The sequence below is a fragment of the Ranitomeya imitator genome, chromosome 3, assembly GCF_032444005.1.
Source record: "Ranitomeya imitator isolate aRanImi1 chromosome 3, aRanImi1.pri, whole genome shotgun sequence".
In the NCBI taxonomy this organism is placed as follows: Eukaryota; Metazoa; Chordata; class Amphibia; order Anura; family Dendrobatidae; genus Ranitomeya; species Ranitomeya imitator.
This window is the reverse complement of record NC_091284.1, coordinates 263,185,312-263,204,008: the sequence shown is the minus strand read 5'-3', so window position 1 is coordinate 263,204,008 and position 18,697 is coordinate 263,185,312. Positions and strand designations below refer to the sequence as shown.

Sequence of the window (18,697 nt, the reverse complement as noted above, 5' to 3'; positions counted from 1 at the left end):
ACAGGCAGCCGCACTGCCTTTTTTTTCCTGTGGACGCACCTTGCTCTGAGCGACACGGCAACCCTACAGGCAGCCGTGCTGCTGTTACTGCGTCTGCACCTTCCTCTGTCCTGGCGCGGCGGCCTTACAGGCAGTCGCGCCGCTTTCCCCGGCGGCCGCACCTTTTCCGGTACCGGCAGTCGCCTGACCAGAGAAAGAGAGAATCTGACCAGACACTTTCAGAGAGGAAAGCGCCTTGGCGTTTTGTATCATTTTTCTCCGGAGCTAATTGGACTGCTCCTTTGGTGGATCCTCCAGTTTCCAGCCTGTCCACCAACACTGTCCTTCCGCTATCCAGCAGAGCATCTCTGAAAGACTCTAACGATAGTCATTGAATCCTTTGCGAAGTCAGCCTTTGAAGCGGCTGCGTCTACTCTTTGCTCAGCCTTTGCTTCCACTTGGGTTTCAAAATCCATTTCCGAATGGGCCAAACAACTCCGTCGGGACATCCTGGATGGGGCCCCATCTGGACAGCTGGCAGAGCTTGCCAACCAGATTTCCCATGTGGGTGAATACCTGGTCTCCGCTTCCCTGGATGCCGCATCTTTTGCAGCTCAGGCATCCAGCAATGCTGTGGCCATCCGTCGGACCGTTTGGCTCAAGGCCTGGCAGGCGGATTTGTCTTCAAAATAGACCCTTACCAGCCTGCCTTTTCAGGGTTCACATCTCTTTGGTTCTAAGCTGGACCAAATCATTAAGGACACCACCGGGGGCACAAGTTCCCTTCTTCCCCAGTCTAAACCTTGCCGACCTCCTCCTAGGCGGCAATTTCGGTCCTTTCGGCCCTTTTGTTGTTTTGCGGCGTCGGATTCCTTTTTCCAACAGCAGAGGACACAGGCATGTCAAGAGAAGGAGGTATCCTTTAGACCCACTCCTTCCTGGCGTCCTCGCTACTCCCAAGGTAGACAGGTCTAGGTCTGGAAGGTCCACCTCAGCATGACTCACGACAAGACCCCAGCCCACTTCCCAGGCTGGGCGGCCATCTCCTCTTCTTCAGAGACGTCTGGATCTCCTCAGTAGATGACGCATGGGTCAGGGAAGTCGTATCCTCGGGATACAAAATAGCATTCATATCACGGCTCCGGGATCTTTCTTCGAATCCCGACCTCCAAGAGATCCCACTCTAGTTCCAGGTTTCTTTGCAGCCATCGCTTCTCTCTTCAAATCCGGGGTAATCGTTTCCGTCCCAGAAAAGGAACGGTTCACAGGGTTCTATTCGAATGTTTTTTTGTCGTACCGAAAAAAGATGGCAAGGTACGTCCAGTTCTGGATCTCCAAATTGCTGAACAAGAGGGTTCGTCTCAGACACTTCAGGATGGAATCCCTTCGTTTAGTAATTGCTTCCATGGAGGCTCAGGAGGCTCTGTGCTCCATAGACATCCAGGACGCCTACCTCTATGTCCCGATATTCCGCGGACATCACCAATTCCTTCGTTTTGCAGTAGTTCAGGAGCATTTTCAGTTCGTCGCCCTGCCATTCGGTCTCGCGACCGCTCCCAGGGTTTTCACGAAGATTATGGCAGCGCTGATAGCCATCTTGAGAGTCAGGGGCCTGGTACTTTTTCCGTACCTCGACGACATCCTCATCAAGGCTCCGTCCTTTTCTCAGGCTCAAGAAAGTCTGTCCATCGTCCTCGACACTCTAGCCCGTTTCGGGTGGCTTGTCAACAGGAAGAAATCCTGTCTTGTTCCCTCTCAGCCCCTCGTTTTTCTAGGCATGCTTTTCGACACTCGTCAGACCAGAGTCTTTCTTCCTGAAGACAAGAGATCCATCCTTTCTCCAGGAGGTTCGCCTGCTCCAGGGTCCTCAGCTTCCCTCCTTCTGATCAGCCATGAAGGTTCTGGGGAGTATGGTTGCAACATTGGAAGCGATTCCCTTCGCCCAATTTCACTCAATACCTCTCCAGCAGGCTATTCTATCACAGTGGGACAGGTCTGTCTTCTCCCTGGATCGTCCGATTCGACTTTCTCCATGGGTCAAACGGTCCCTCAACTGGTGTCTGACGTCACCTCTCATCTCCCAGGGCAGGTCCTTCCTTCCAGTTCACTGGCAGATGGTGACGACGGACACCAGCCCGCTCGGCTGGGTTGCGGTGTTTCGTCACCTGACTGTTCAGGGTCGTTGGTCGACGAAGGAGTCATCCCTGCCGATCAATGTCCTCAAGATTCGGGCCATCTTTCTGTCTCTTTCACTGGGAAAAGCTTCTCAGGGGTCTGCAACTTCAGATCCAGACGGACAATGCCACAGCAGTGGCATATGTCAACCACCGGGGGGGACTCGGAGTTCTCATCCGAGGTATCCAAGATCTTCCTTTGGGCGGAGGCAACAGTCCCGGTGATATCCGCGGTGCGTATCCCCGGCGTGGACAATTGAACCGCCGACTTTCTCAGCCGCGGGGGCCACGTGGCAGGGGAATGGTCCTTGCATCAGGAGGTCTTCTATCAGATTTGTCTTCGATGGGGGACTCTGGATGTGGACCTCATGGCGTCCCGAATCAACAGGAAGGTCCCTCGGTTCGTCTCCATGTCCTGCGATCCTCTCGCAGTGGGCGTCGACGCTCTGGCCATTCCTTGGTCGCAGTTCGTGCTCCCCTATCTTTTTCCACCCCTGCCCTTGCTTCCCAAGCAGTTGAAAAAGATCAAGGCGGAAGGGGTGCCAGTCATTCTGATCGCCCCGGTTTGGCCAAGGAGATCTTGGTTTGCAGAGATCGTCAATCTTCTCACGGACGCCCCCTGGCGCCTTCCAGACAGACCCGATCTGCTGTCTGTGTCCGAACTGCTACCCGAATTCTCGGTCTCTCAGTTTAATGGCGTGGCTGTTGAGATCGCAGTTCTAAGAGCGTCTGGCCTTTCGGATCAGGTGATTCATACTATGATCCAGGCTAGGAAGCCTTCGTCTTCCAGGATCTACTCTGGTACCTGGAAGGCTTACTTCCGTTGGTGCGAGTCCAACCACGTTTCACCCATGTCCTTTTCTCTTCCTTCCATTTTGGCCTTCCTTCCATTTTGGCCTTCCTTCAGGCAGGACTGGATGCGGGCCTTGCCTTTAGTTGCCTAAAGTGCCAGGTTTCTGCACTCTCCATCCTCTTCCAGAAGACATTATCTTCTCGGCCACAGGTCAAGACTTTCCTTCAGGGAGTAGCCATGCTGTCCCTCCGTCCAGGACGCCGGTGGATTCATGGGATCTCATTCTTGTGCTGGAGGTGCTGAGGGGTCCCCCCTTTGACAGGGAAGCCTCCCTGAGAGGCTCAGTCTTGTCTTGGAAGGTGGCCTTTCTTGTGACCATCACCTCTATCCGGCGCCTTTCCGAGTGGGCGGCCCTTTCAAAAACTTAATTCTGGCGTTTCAATTTTTTTTCTCCGCTATGCTGTTTAGCGATCAGGTTAATGCTTTTTTTTTTTATTGATAGATCGGGCGATTCTGAAGGCGGCAACACCAAATACGTGTAGGTTTGATTTTTTTTTGTTGTTTTATTTTGGATGGGGCGAAAGGGAGGGGATTTAAACTTTTATTTATTTATTTTTTTTTCTTATTTTTAATAACATTTTTTTTAACTTTTGCCATGCTTTAGTAGCCTCCTAGAAGCTGGCACCACTCGATCGCTTCAGCTACATCATCAGATCGCTGCTATGTAGCGGAATTGCAGGCTTGCTATGAGCGCCAACCACAGGGTGGCGCTCACAGCAGGCCGGCATCAGTAACCATAGAGGTCTCAAGGACCTCTATGGTTACCATCCTGAGGCATCATGTGACCGGGGTCGGCGATGCGCTCATTTCCGTCCATGCGGCCGGAAGCGGTAGTTAAATGCCGCTGTCAGCGCTGGACAGCGGCATTTAATAGGTTAGTAGCGGCGGGTGAATCACAATTTTACCCGCCGCTATTGCGCGCACATGTCGGCTGTACAAAACAGCTGACATGTCGCGACTTTGATGTGGGCTCACCGTTGGAGCCCACATCAAAGGGGGAGACACGACATGCGCAGTACTAGTAAGGCGCATGTCGTGAAGGGGTTAATGGTACGTATATTCTGATAAGTGTGGTAAGTGGGAGTGTCCCGGTTGAGGAGACAATTCTTGACAGAGAAGGAAAGAAGGTTGTGGTTCGAGAGCGGGAGAGGGGAGTTAGTAAAGTCATGCAGCGAGCCGGCACGGGAGAAAACCAGATCCAGAGTATTCCCATCCTCATGCATAGGAGAATTAGCAAACTGTGAGAGGCCGAATGAAGAAGTTAGAGAAAGAAGATGAGGCAGATTGGGAGAGGGGATCATTGTTGGGGATGTTAGTCTCCTATGATAAGGGCGGGGATTTCACAGGATAGAAAGTGAGTAAGCCAGGTGGCAAAGTGGTCTAGAAACTGAAAGGGAACCTGTCACTCCCAAAATTGAAGGTGAGCTAAGCCCACCAGCATCTTGGGATTATCTACAGCATTCTGGAATGCTGTAAAAAAGCCCCCGATGTATCCTAAAAGATTAGAAAAAGAGGTTAGGTTATACTCACCCAGGGGCGATCCCGATACGATGGGCAACCCGGTCCGGGGCCTTCCATATTCTTACGATGACATCCTCTTTTTGTCTTCATGCTGCGGCTCCGGGCAGAGCAAAGTACTGCAGGGTGCAGGCACCAGGAAAGGTCAGACAAAGATCGCCTGCGCCAGAGCCGCAGCGTGAAGACAAGAAGAGGACGTCATCTGATGAAGATAGGAGGCCCTGGCCAGAACGTGACACCCACCGGATCGGATCGACCCTGGGTGAGTATAATCTAACCTCTTTTTCTCATCTTTTAGGATACATCGGGGGCTTATCTACAGCATTCCAGAATGCTGAAGATAAGCCCCTGATGCTGGTGGGCTTAGCTCACCTTCGATTTTGGGAGTGACAGGTTCCCTTTAACCCCTTTCTGACCTCGGACGGGATAGTACGTCCGAGGTCAGAAGCCCCGCTTTGATGCGGGCTCCGGCGGTGAGCCCGCACCAAAGCCGGGACATGTCAGCTGTTCAAAACAGCTGACATGTGCCCGCAATAGGCGCGAGCAGAATCGCGATCTGCCCGCGCCTATTAACTAGTTAAATGCCGCTGTCAAACGCAGACAGCGGCATTTAACTACCGCATCCGGCCGGGCGGCTGGAAATGACGTCATCGCCGACCCCCGTCACATGATCGGAGGTCGGCAATGCTTCTCCATTGTAACCATAGAGGTCCTTGAGACCTCTATGGTTACTGATCGCCGGTAGCTGTGAGTGCTACCCTGTGGCCAGCGCTCACAGCACACCTGCAATTCTGCTACATAGCAGCGAACAGCAGATCGCTGCTATGTAGCAGAGGCGATCGTGCTGTGCCAGCTTCTAGCCTCCCATGGAGGCTATTGAAGCATGGCAAAAGTAAAAAAAAAAAAATTAAAAAAAATGTGAAAAAAATAAAAAAAATATAAAAGTTTAAATCATCCCCCTTTCGCCCCAATCAAAATAAATCAATAAAAAAAAAATCAAATCTACACATTTGGTATCGCCGCGCTCAGAATCGCCCAATCTATCAATTAAAATAAAGCATTAACCTGATCGCTAAACAGCGTAGCGAGAAAAAAATTCGAAACGCCAGAATTACGTTTTTTTGGTCGCTGCGACATTGCATTAAAATGCAATAACGGGCGATCAAAAGAACTTATCTGCACCAAAATGCTATCATTAAAAACGTCATCTCGGCACGCAAAAAATAAGCCCTCAACCGACCCCAGATCATGAAAAATGGAGACGCTACGAGTATCGGAAAATGGCGCAATTTTTATTTTTTTTATTTTTTTTTTAGCAAAGTTTGGAATTTTTTTTCGCCACTTAGGAAACAAATAACCTAGTCATGTTAGGTGTCTATGAACTCGTACTGACCTGGAGAATCATAATTAAAAGCCAAACAAAAAACAAGTGTGGGATTGCACTTTTTTTGCAATTTCACCGCACTTGGAATTTTTTTCCCGTTTTCTAGTACACGACATGCTAAAACCAATGATGTCGTTCAAAAGTACAGCTCGTCCCGCAAAAAATAATCCCTCACATGGCCAAATTGACGGAAAAATAAAAAAGTTATGGCTCTGGGAAGGAGAGGAGTGAAAAACGAACATGGAAAAACGAAAAATCCCAAGGTCATGAAGGGGTTAATATATTTCAGCCATCATAGTATATGGCGCTCTGTACTTATAATTGCTCATTTTGCCTTTCTACCCAGCTAATTCCTTTTAAGCTCTATGTAGAAAGAGGAGAACTCTTTTTCCCTTCATGAGTCATAACTCATTGTAAAAGTCCCTGGCGGTGGGGGGGACAGAGGGGGCGACCAGAAGTTGAAGAGGGAAATGATCTAGTCCACATTCACACTTTCAGTATTTGGTCAGTATTTCACATCAGTATTTGTAAGAAAAAAAACAAGGAGTGTAACAGAGGAAAAGTATAATAGAAACACGTCAACACTTCTGTATTTATCACCCCATCCTAGTTTTGTCTTACAAATACTGATGTAAGATACTGATCAAATACTGAACGTGGCCTTATGCAGGAAAGGGACTGCCTGTTTCTACATGGAGCAGAGAAAAGAGAAGAATTTACAGGGTAGAAAGGCAAAATTAGCAATTGTAAGTACACAGCACTATATAATCTGATGACTGCATTATAATGGGGTGCATTAAAAGAGGTCTGGATACACATGATGAGAGCATTATACTGCCTCTGTACAAATCCCTAGTTAGACCGCACATGGAGTACTGTGTCCAGTTTTGGGCACCGGTGCTCAGGAAGGATATAATGGAACTAGAGAGAGTACAAAGGAGGGCAACAAAATTAATAAAGGGGATGGGAGAACTACAATACCCAGATAGATTAGCGAAATTAGGATTATTTAGTCTAGAAAAAAGACGACTGAGGGGCGATCTAATAACCATGTACAGTTAGGGCCAAAAATATTTGGACAGTGACACAATCTTCGCGATTTGGGCTCTGCATGCCACCACATTGGATTTGAAATGAAACCTCTACAACAGAATTCAAGTGCAGATTGTAACGTTTAATTTGAAGGGTTGAACAAAAATATCTGATAGAAAATGTAGGAATTGTACACATTTCTTTACAAACACTCCACATTTTAGGAGGTCAAAAGTAATTGGACAAATAAACATAACCCAAACAAAATATTTTTATTTTCAATATTTTGTTGCAAATCCTTTGGAGGCAATCACTACCTTAAGTCTGGAACCCATGGACATCACCAAACGCTGGGTTTCCTCCTTCTTAATGCTTTGAAAGGCCTTTACAGCCGCAGCCTTCAGGTCTTGCTTGTTTGTGGGTCTTTCCGTCTTAAGTCTGGATTTGAGCAAGTGAAATGCATGCTCAATTGGGTTTAGATCTGGAGATTGACTTGGCCATTGCAGAATGTTCGACTTTTTGGCACTCATGAACTCCTGGGTAGCTTTGGCTGTATGCTTGGGGTCATTGTCCATCTGTACTATGAAGCGCCGTCCAATCAACTTTGCAGTATTTGGCTGAATCTGGGCTGAAAGTATATCCCGGTACACTTCAGAATTCATCCGGCTACTCTTGTCTGCTCTTATGTCATCAATAAACACAAGTGACCCAGTTCCATTGAAAGCCATGCATGCCCATGCCATCACGTTGCCTCCACCATGTTTTACAGAGGATGTGGTGTGCCTTGGATCATGTGCCGTTCCCTTTCTTCTCCAAACTTTTTTCTTCCCATCATTCTGGTACAGGTTGATCTTTGTCTCATCTGTCCATAGAATACTTTTCCAGAACTGAGCTGGCTTCTTGAGGTGTTTTTCTGCAAATTTAACTCTGGCCTGTCTATTTTTGGTATTGATGAATGGTTTGCATCTAGATGTGAACCCTTTGTATTTACTGTCATGGAGTCTTCTCTTTACTGTTGACTTAGAGACAGATACACCTACTTCACTGAGAGTGTTCTGGACTTCAGTTGATGTTGTGAACGGGTTCTTCTTCACCCAATTAAGTATGCGGCGATCATCCACCACTGTTGTCATCCGTGGACGCCCAGGCCTTTTTGAGTTCCCAAGCTCACCAGTCAATTCCTTTTTTCTCAGAATGTACCCAACTGTTGATTTTGCTACTCCAAGCATGTCTGCTATCTCTCTGATGGATTTTTTCTTTTTTTTTCAGCCTCAGGATGTTCTGCTTCACCTCAATTGAGAGTTCCTTTGACCGCATGTTGTCTGCTCACAGCAACAGCTTCCAAATGCAAAACCACACACCTGGAATCCACCCCTTACCTTTTAACTACTTCATTGATTACAGGTTAACGAGGGAGACGCCTTCAGAGTTAATTGCAGCCCTTAGAGTCCATTGTCCAATTACTTTTGGTCCCTTGAAAAAGAGGACGCTATGCATTACAGAGCTATGATTCCTAAACCCTTTCTCCGATTTGGATGTGGAAACTATCATATTGCAGCTGGGAGTGTGCACTTTCAGCCCATATTATATATATAATTGTATTTCTGAACATGTTTTTGTAAACAGCTAAAATAACAAAACTTGTGTCACTGTCCAAATATTTCTGGCCCTAACTGTATAAGTATATAAGGGGACAATACAAATATCTCGCTGAGGATCTGTTTATACCAAGGAAGGTGACGGGCACAAGGGGGCATTCTTTGCGTCTGGAGGAGAGAAGGTTTTTCCACCAACATAGAAGAGGATTCTTTACTGTTAGGGCAGTGAGAATCTGGAATTGCTTGCCTGAGGAGGTGGTGATGGCGAACTCAGTCGAGGGGTTCAAGAGAGGCCTGGATGTCTTCCTGGAGCAGAACAATATTGTATCATACAATTAGGTTCTGTAGAAGGACGTAGATCTGGGGATTTATTATGATGGAATATAGGCTGAACTGGATGGACAAATGTCTTTTTTCGGCCTTACTAACTATGTTACTATGTTACTTTTCATCATATTACAAAGATAAAAGCTTTGATGGCCATGCTTGTTTAATAAATGGATAAATAAAGCGACCGTGCACATAATCGACCACTGCTTTACAGCCCCAGTTCTCTGGATCTTTAGCAGTCCCAGTGGCTGGAATGCCAGTGATTATTAAGTTATCCCCTATCCAAGTGAAAGTGGGTAACACTTCTGATATGATACGACTTTTCTGACTACCTTGAAAGGTTCAACAATTAAAGGGAGAGGTAGCTGATCTTGGGCTGCCCTTAACATGGTGGGCATTTGAGTTGCTATACATTTTTTGCAACCATTATATAATAATGAACCCAAGAAGTGGAGTGTGTATAACATATGTACCTTTTAATTTATTCTCAATTTCTTTTCCAGTGCCTTGCAACTTTGGTGTCCAATGCACCATATCATCGGTTGAAAGTTGGCCTACTTACCAGAGTCTGGAACCATATTAAACCTTACATTCGTAATAAAGGTGTGTGCGTCTTAAGTCTGAGATATATAAATGCATGTTGGGCTAAATTCACACATCCATATGAGTGTTAACATCCTAGAGGAGCAACCCACTTTTTATTTTCCTCGGGTTTCATTCTAGTAGCATCTGTTTTATACGTTACCTACTTCAATGAAAAAAGGATGACTGAACTTTTTTTTTTCTTTTTTAATCCATTGACTCTTCACAATATATCAGTTAAAAATGGATGAAACTTGGATGGAGCTCTGAAGTTTAAAGTATATGTTCAGTGTGTCATCCGTTATAGAGTGTTGTACGAATCTCTATAGACTTTGACCGATTCTGAGCTACTGGATGACAATAGGACATCTTTTGAGTCTCACAGACCGTAGCGATGGACTCATTTTTTAAAATCGATAAATGTATGTGTCCATGTGGTGTCCAGGATAAAAATGGCCTGCACAAAGAGGTGTCACACAGATTTGTTAGTGTTCCCTATAAAGGCAAATGACAGCGGATATATAATCACAGGCAACATATATCAGACATGTATGTTTTAACTCGCTTTAACAATCGCTGAGGACCAAGCTGCACGGGTGACTAGTCACCAAGTCCTGTCCCTGGTTGCTTCTCCCTGCACGCTGACAAAGACTGGTAGGTTTCTACCTACGCATGCAAGCAGGGAGAGACCCGTCACTCAAGGAAAGTGGGCAGGAAGAAACCACCAGAGACCTTTCTGACTAGTCAATGTGCGGCTCAGTCTCTGGCAGACTTATAAAGTAGGTTTTTCTTAGAAATGATGAAGTGTTCCAGAAAAAAACATGCTTTTGAAAACGGACCATTGACAAAACCACATGAGTAACTAGTGGAAAAGATCCCCAGTGGTTTCTCCCCGCCCACTCTCCTTGAGTGACAGGTTTCTCCCTGTGTGTAGGAAGAGATCTGTCAGTTGTTAGCAGCGGGCAGGATGAAGCCATCTGGAACCAGCCTTAGAGTAGTCTACCGTACGGCTTGGTCTAAGGCAACTTGTAAAGTATGTTTTTCTCTGAAAGCGTTTTTGAGTCAAACATTACCTGGCTGAGATCATACAGTCAGTGTCTGATACTTGCTGCCTGTGGTTTGGGTATGTATCCATGGTCAGGTTCCCTTTACTCTGAATTAAACTGTCATCATGAATTTGTCATTATTGGCTTTATCATGTGTGTGACTACATATGTAGGGCATATCTTTGTCATTTATTTCATTCATATCCCATCACATTTTTTGTCTCTAGATGTGAACGTTCGTGTCTCAAGCCTGACATTACTGGGCGCTATTGTATCTGCACAGACTCCTTTACCGGAGGTGAAAGTTCTTCTGCAGCAGCCAAGTGTTTCACTGCTGCCAAATGCCGGGCCTGCAGTCATTACTCGACTCGGTGACCCCGACTGGTGGAGGAACGAGACCCTTCAGGAAGCAGAAGGGAGAGCGAGCCTTTATAGTGAGCAGCCACAGGCCGAGTCCTGCTGGCTAATACGGCTGTGCATCTCGCTGGTGGTTAATCCAAGGGAAGACTCCTATTCTGACAGTGATGTCGGCTCCGCAGCGAATATTCAGTACGAGCCCTCTCCTGTCCGACTTGAAGCCTTGCAGGTGCAAATGTCAATTACTTGCTCCTCAGTACTAAATAGAGAGTTATGAGCCATGTTAGCTCTGTTTTTTCCACTAAACTTTATGGTGGGGTTGCAGTTTAATCTGGATATATTATATAAAAACTCCCTTACAAAATGTATTTTGATCGTGTTCTATAGGTTCTTGCCCGTCTCGTTAAGGGTTACTTCAGTATGGCCCAGAGTTATCTAATGGAGCTGGGAGAGGTGGCATGCAAGTGTATGCAAGAAACGGATGCTTCTATACAGCTCCACGGTGCAAAGGTAAGCCCAGCTCTATTCTCTTCAATGGGGTCGTCCAGCAGCCCTGTGTACAGCGAGTGGTCAGGAGCGCTGCTGTGCAGGGAAAAATAGTGGCCATAGTGTTCGACAAGTGATGTAGCCTCTTTTTCCCTGACAATACTGATAAGTTATTACTATGTGAGATGTGAAAACCCATTTAAGCAACCTAGCTACCTGTGGCATAGCTGCCCATTTTATCCATTTTATAGTAGTTGTCGTTCCTTCATTTTGCAGGTCCATTAACATACAATGTATTAACAGGTCTCTAAAAACTGGTGGATTACACCATCATGTAGAAGACATAAGACTGTAATAGTCGCCTAATTTGTGGTGTCTGATCTGGATATGTGTGTCAATGAAAGAGGAAAAATCATCTTGCGGCTGACACTTTGAAGATGTATGTAATGGTTAGATTAGAATACCTGATCCTGTGCAAATTTGTCTAAAAATGTTGTACAAGGAAAGCTCATGTCCAATAACATAGGAGTCATTCATCTGTTGTCCCTCACCATGGCAGCTATTGGATAAAGTAGTTGTGTGATTCTCCTGTGATCTGTAGCCCAGTATACAATGTGGCTGCTCGATTTCTTTTCCAGTTGTTAGAAGAATTGGGAACAGGTATAGTCCAACAGCAAAAACCCGATTCGTCGGTCCCGATTTCTCAGAGGGTGACTGTTTGTGAGGTATGTTCATAATCTGTTTTTTTTTATGTATATACCGTATATACTCATGTATAATCCGACCCGAGTATAAGCCGAGGCACCTAATTTTGCCTCGAAAAACTGGGAAAACGTATTTACTCGAGTATAAGCCGAGTATGCATTGTCCCCTGATCACTATTCTGGTATGCATGGGCTCCTTATCCCCATCCTTGTATGCATGGGCTCCTTATCCCCATCCTTGTCTGCGTGGCTCCTTATTCCCATCCTTGTCTGCGTGGATCCTTATTCCCATCCTTGTCTGCGTGGCTCCTTATTCCCATACTTGTCTGCATGGCACCTTATCCCCATCCTTGTCTGCATGGCACCTTATCCCCATCCTTGTCTGCATAGCTCCTTATCCCCATCCTTGTCTGCATGGCTCCATATTTCCATCCTTGTCTGTATGGCTCCATATTCCCATCCTTGTCTGCATGGCTCCTTATCCCCATCCTTGTCTGCATGGCACCTTATCCCCATCCTTGTCTGCATGGCACCTTATCCCCATCCTTGTCTGCATGGCACCTTATCCCCATCCTTGTCTGCATGGCACCTTATCCCCATCCTTGTCTGCATGGCACCTTATCCCCATCCTTGTCTGCATAGCTCCTTATCCCCATCCTTGTCTGCATAGCTCCTTATCCCCATCCTTGTCTGCATGGCTCCATATTTCCATCCTTGTCTGTATGGCTCCATATTCCCATCCTTGTCTGCATGGCTCCTTATCCCCATCCTTGTCTGCATGGCACCTTATCCCCATCCTTGTCTGCATGGCACCTTATCCCCATCCTTGTCTGCATGGCACCTTATCCCCATCCTTGTCTGCATGGCACCTTATCCCCATCCTTGTCTGCATGGCACCTTATCCCCATCCTTGTCTGCATGGCACCTTATCCCCATCCTTGTCTGCATGGCACCTTATCCCCATCCTTGTCTGCATGGCACCTTATCCACATCCTTGTCTGCATGGCACCTTATCCCCATCCTTGTCTGCATGGCACCTTATTCCCATCCCTGTCTGTCTGCATGGCTCCTTACTCCCATCCTTGTATGTCTACATGACTCCTTATTTCCATCCTTGTCTGTATGGCTCCTTATTCCCATCCTTGTCTGCATGGCTTCTTATTTTCATTCTTGTCTGCATGACTCCTTATTCTCATCCTTGTATGTATGGCCCCCATTAGAAAAGCATAAAAAAACCATCCTACTTACCTTCCCTGTGCACCCTTGCAGCATCTCTTTCCGGTGCCGCTGCGGATCCTCAGCAAAATCCGCATCGTGTGCACATAGCCTGACTCGTGTATAAGCCTAGGGGGACATTATACACGAGTATATATGGTATCTTGTAAGCTATATAACATGTTAATTCATTACAACCGACAAATTGTAACGTCTCTTTTCTGTTGAACAGGCTGCCACATTTTGGAACATGATCTTGAGTGGTCCTTTGCCTGGAGCGTTACAGAACGAGCAGCATCCTACTCTTCAGACGAGTGCTTGTGATGCCCTTTCATCTGTGTTGCCAGATGCTTTCACCAGTTTACCTGTAAGCAGATATACATACATAGATAGATATATATATATATATATATGTCGTCTTGGGAATGATGCAACAAGTTTTTCACACGTGGATTTGGGGATCCTCTGCCATTCTTCCTTGCAGATCCTCTCCAGTTCCATCAGGTTGGATGGTGAATGTTGGTGGACAGCCATTTTCAGGTTTCTCCAGAGATGCTCAATTGGGTTTAGGTCAGGGCTCTGGCTGGGCCAGTCAAGAATGGTCACAGAGTTGTTCTGAAGCCACTCCTTTGTTATTTTAGCTGTGTGCTTAGGGTCATTGTCTTGTTGACGACCTTCGGCCAAGTATGAGGTCCAGAGCACTATGGAAGAGGTTTTCATCCAGGATATCTCTGTACTTGGCCGCATTCATGTTTCCTTCAATGGCAACCAGTCGTCCTGCCCCTGCAGCTGAAAAACACCCCCATAGCATGATGCTGCCACCACCATGTTTCACTGTTGGGATTGTATTGGGCGGGTGATGAGCTGTGCCAGGTTTTCTCCACACGTACCGCTTAGAATTATCACCAAATCTATCTTCGTCTCATCAGACCAGAGAATCTTATTTCTCATGGTCTGGGACTCCTTTGTGTGTTTTTTAGCAAACTCTGTGAGGGCTTTCAAATGTCTTACACTGAGGAGAGGCTTTCATCAGGCCACTCTGCCATAAAGGCTCAACTGCTGGAGGGCTGCAGTGATAGTTGACTTTGCAGAACTTTCTTCTTCTCCCTACTGCATCTCTGGAGGTCAGCCACAGTGATCTTGGGGTTCTTCTTCACCTCTCTCACCAAGGCTCTTCTCCCACGATTGTTCAGTTTGGCTGGACGGCGGCCAGGTCTAGGAAGACTTTTGGTGGTCCCAAACTTCTTCCATTTAAGGATTATAAAAGCCACTGTAGAACAGTCTCAAGGAGGATCACAAGGAAATGAACAGCATGTGACGTAAATATGAGTGTCTGAGCAAAGGGTCTGAATACTTATAACCATGGGATATTTCAGTTTTTCCTTTTTATTAAGTTTGCAAAAATTTCTACATTTTGTTTTTTAGTCAAGATGGGGTGCAGAGTGTACATTTATGAGAAAAAATGAACTTTTTTGATTTTACCAAATGGCTGCAATGAAACAGAGTGGAAAATTTAAAGGGGTCTGAATACTTTCCATACCCACTGTATATAAACCACAAATACAGTACAAGATCAGCTGTTGGGACTGTCTTGGCAAATAGGATGATCACCTGAGTAACAAATATATCTCAGAAAAATATACATAATAAGAATCAGCCAAAATTGTGAGTCCCCATATTTGGTATAATCGCCAGGGCAGTCTGGTAAATCACATAGGCTAGCCCCCTAAGGCACATGCATATATGCGAAAAGGTGCTCCCAATAGGCAACAGTGTTTTCTGTGATTTCAGTATTTTGGGAAGGTGTGGGGATGTAATCCCTCATTGTTCCATTGTTCAATTAGACTGCATATATGTCCTCCAAGTTGTGCAGACTAGTGCACCGCAGGGAGCTAATGTAATACATAATCAGCAGGCATTTCACAAATTAACATATGACAAGAGTCAAAGGACAGTCCCCATGAAACAATGGCTCATGTCCCTTGACCTACTGAACAAAAGAACAGTACATCTAGTAAAAATAAGAATTCACCCCTGCACCAGTGGTCAGATTGACTCTTGTGTTGTTCTCGGACATATTATGACAAATACTCAGAAAAAAAAATACATATTTCTCTTATATTTAAACAACATGTTTCTTGTGATACATCGTCTGCAAAGTCACATTCTAGCTTTTTGTGAGTGGTATTTTTAGTGGCAAATCAGAATTACTGAAGTTGTGTATATATACTACACAATCATGCTTGTTAACCCCTTAGCGACCGCCGATACGCCTTTTAACGTCGGCCGCTAAGGGTACTTAAACCACAGCGCCGTTAATTAACGGCGCTGTGGAAAAAGTCCATAGCGCCCCCCAGAGGCCGATTTTCTCCGGGGTCTCGGCTGCCGAGGGTAGCCGAGACCCCAGAGAACATGATTCGGGGGGGGTTTTTAACCCACCCCGCATTTGCGATCGCCGGTAATTAACCGTTTACCGGCGATCGCAAAAAAAGAAAAAAAAACGCGATCTCTTTTTAATTTCTCTGTCCTCCGATGTGATCGCACATCGGAGGACAGAGAAAAGGGGTCCCAGGTGGCCCCCCAATACTCACCTAGCTCCCCCGATGCTCCTCGTGTCTCCCGGTGGGCGCCGCCATCTTCAAAATGGCGGGCGCATGCGCAGTGCGCCCGCCGGCCGGCACCGGGAGAGTCTTTGGGGTCTCGGCTGCCGGGGGTAGCCGAGACCCCAAAGAGCATGATCGGGGTCGGTATTACCGACCCCTGTTTTGCGATCGCCGGTAATTAACTGTTTACCGCCGACCGCAAAAAAAAAAAAAAAAAGTAAAGTGTAATTTTCTGTCCTCTGATGTGATCGCACATCAGAGGACAGAGAAATAGGGGGATTCGGGGACCCTAGCATACTCACCTAGGTCCCTGGATCCTCTTGCTGCTCCTCCTGGCCGCCGGCAGAAGAACATGGCGGACGCATGCCCAGTGCGCCCGCCATCTGTCTCCATCTGCCGGCCGGCAGGAGAACAGCAGTTGGGGCTAAAATTAGGGGTAGGGTTAGGGGTAGGGCTAGGGTTGGGGCTAAATTTAGGGTTGGGGCTAAATTTAGGGTTAGGGTTGGGGCTAAATTTAGGGTTAGGCTTCTTTCACACTTACGTCGGTACGGGGCCGTCGCAATGCGTCGGCCCGACATACCGACGCACGTTGTGAAAATTGTGCACAACGTGGGCAGCAGCTGTAGTTTTTCAACGCATCCGCTGCCCAATCTATGTCCTGGGGAGGAGGGGGCGGAGTTACGGCCACGCATGCGCGGTCAGAAATGGCGGATGCGACGTACAAAAAAACGTTTCATTGAACGTTTTTTTGTGCCGACGCTCCACCAAAACACAACTGATCCAGTGCACGACGGACGCGACGTGTGGCCATCCGTCACGATCCGTCGGCAATACAAGTCTATGGGCAAAAAACGCATCCTGCGGGCACATTTGCAGGATCCGTTTCTTGTCCAAAACGACGGATTGCGACGGAATGCCAAACGACGCAAGTGTGAAAGTAGCCTTAGGGCTAGGGTTAGGGTTGGGGCTAAAGTTAGGGCTAGGGTTGGGGCTAAAGATAGGGTTAGAGCTGGGATTAGGGTTAGGGTTTGGATTAGGGTTGGTATTAGGGTTAGGGTTGGCATTAGGGTTACGCTTGGGGTTAGGTTTGGGATTAGGGTTAAGGTTAGGGTTGTGATTAGGGGTGTATTGGGATTAGGGTTAGGTTTGAGGTTAGGGTTGAGATTACGATTAGGGGTGTGTTGGATTTAGGGTTTTGATTAGGGTTAGGGTTGACATTAGGGTTGTTTTGGGGTAAGGGTTGTGATTATGGTTAGGGTTAGTGATTAGGATTATGGATGAGGTTGGGATTAGGGTTAGGGGTGTGTTGGGGTTAGGGTTGGAGCTAGAATTGGGGGGTTTCCACTGTTTAGGTACATCAGGGGGTCTCCAAACACGACAGCCAATTTTGCGCTCAAAAAGTCAAATGGTGCTCCCTCCCTTCTGAGCTCTGCCGTGCGCCCCAAACAGTGGGTTACCCCCACATATGGGGCATCAGCGTACTCGGGATAAATTTGACAACAACTATTGCAGTCCAATTTCTCCTGTTACCCTTGTGAAAATAAAAACTTGGGGGCTACAATATCTTTTTTGTGAAAAAAAAATAAATTTTTTTTTATTTTCACGGCTCTGCATTATAAACTTCTGTGAAGCACTTGGGCATTCAAGGTTCTCACCACACATCTAGATAAGTTCCATGGGGTGTCTAGTTTCCAAAATGGGGTCACTTGTGGGGGATTTCTACTGTTTAGGCACATCAGGGGCTCTCCAAACGCGACATGGCGTCCGATCTCAATTCCAGCCAATTCTACATTGAAAAAGTAAAACGGCACTCTTTCTCTTCCAAGCTCTGCGGTGCGCCCAAACAGTGGTTTACCCTCACATATTTGGTATCGACGTACTCAGGAGAAATTGCACAACAACTTTAGTGGTCTAATTTCTCCTGTTACCCTTGTGAAAATAAAAATTTGTGGGCGAAAAGATCATTTTTGTGTAAACAATAGCGATTTTTTTATTTTCACGGCTCTACGTTATAAACTTCTGTGAAGCACTTGGGGGTTCAAAGTGCTCGCCACACATCTAGATAAGTTCCTTAAGGGGTCTAGTTTCCAAAATGGTGTCACTTGTGGGGAGTTTCCACTGTTTAGGCACATCAGGGGCTCTCTAAACGTGACATGGCGTCCGATCTCAATTCCAGCCAATTCTGCATTGAAAAAGTCAAACGGCGCTCCTTCACTTCTAAGTTCTGCGGTGCGCCCTAACAGTGGTTTACCCCCACATATGGGGTATTGGCGTATTCAGGAGAAATTGCATAACAAAATTTATGGTTACATTTCTGTTTTTACACTTGTGAAAATAAAAAAAATGGTTCTGAATTAAGATGTTTGCAAAAAAAAGTTAAATGTTCATTTTTTCCTTCCACATTGTTTCAGTTCCTGTGAAGCACGTAAAGGGTTAATAAACTTCTTGAATGTGGTTTTGAGAACCTTGAGGGGTGTAGTTTTTAGAATGGTGTCACACTTCATTATTTTCTATCATATAGACCCCTCAAAATGACTTCAAATGTGATGTGGTCCCTAAAAAAAAATGGTGTTGTAAAAATGAGAAATTGCTGGTCAACTTTTAACCCTTATAACTCCCTAACAAAAAAAAATTTTGTTTCCAAAATTGTGCTGATGTAAAGTAGACATGTGGGAAATGTTATTTATTAACTATTTTTCATGACATATCTCTCTGATTTAAGGGCATAAAAATACAAAGTTTGAAAATTGCAAAATTTTAAAAATTTTCGCCATGTTTCCGTTTTTTTCATAATCGCAAGTAATATCGAAGAAATGTTACCACTAACATGAAGTAC

At 46.1% G+C, this 18,697-nt stretch overlaps 1 protein-coding gene across 1 annotated transcript in view; it reads left to right on the top strand.

Annotated features, from left to right (window-relative positions):
• Positions 1-18,697, top strand: part of HEATR6 (HEAT repeat containing 6) — a 116,284-nt gene that overhangs the window by 79,586 nt on the left and 18,001 nt on the right. The window contains exons 11-15 of the mRNA XM_069756424.1: positions 9,372-9,471; positions 10,724-11,082; positions 11,241-11,363; positions 11,978-12,064; positions 13,491-13,625. Of these exons, the coding sequence (XP_069612525.1) occupies positions 9,372-9,471; positions 10,724-11,082; positions 11,241-11,363; positions 11,978-12,064; positions 13,491-13,625 (804 nt within the window). The remainder of the gene's footprint in view (positions 1-9,371; positions 9,472-10,723; positions 11,083-11,240; positions 11,364-11,977; positions 12,065-13,490; positions 13,626-18,697) is intronic.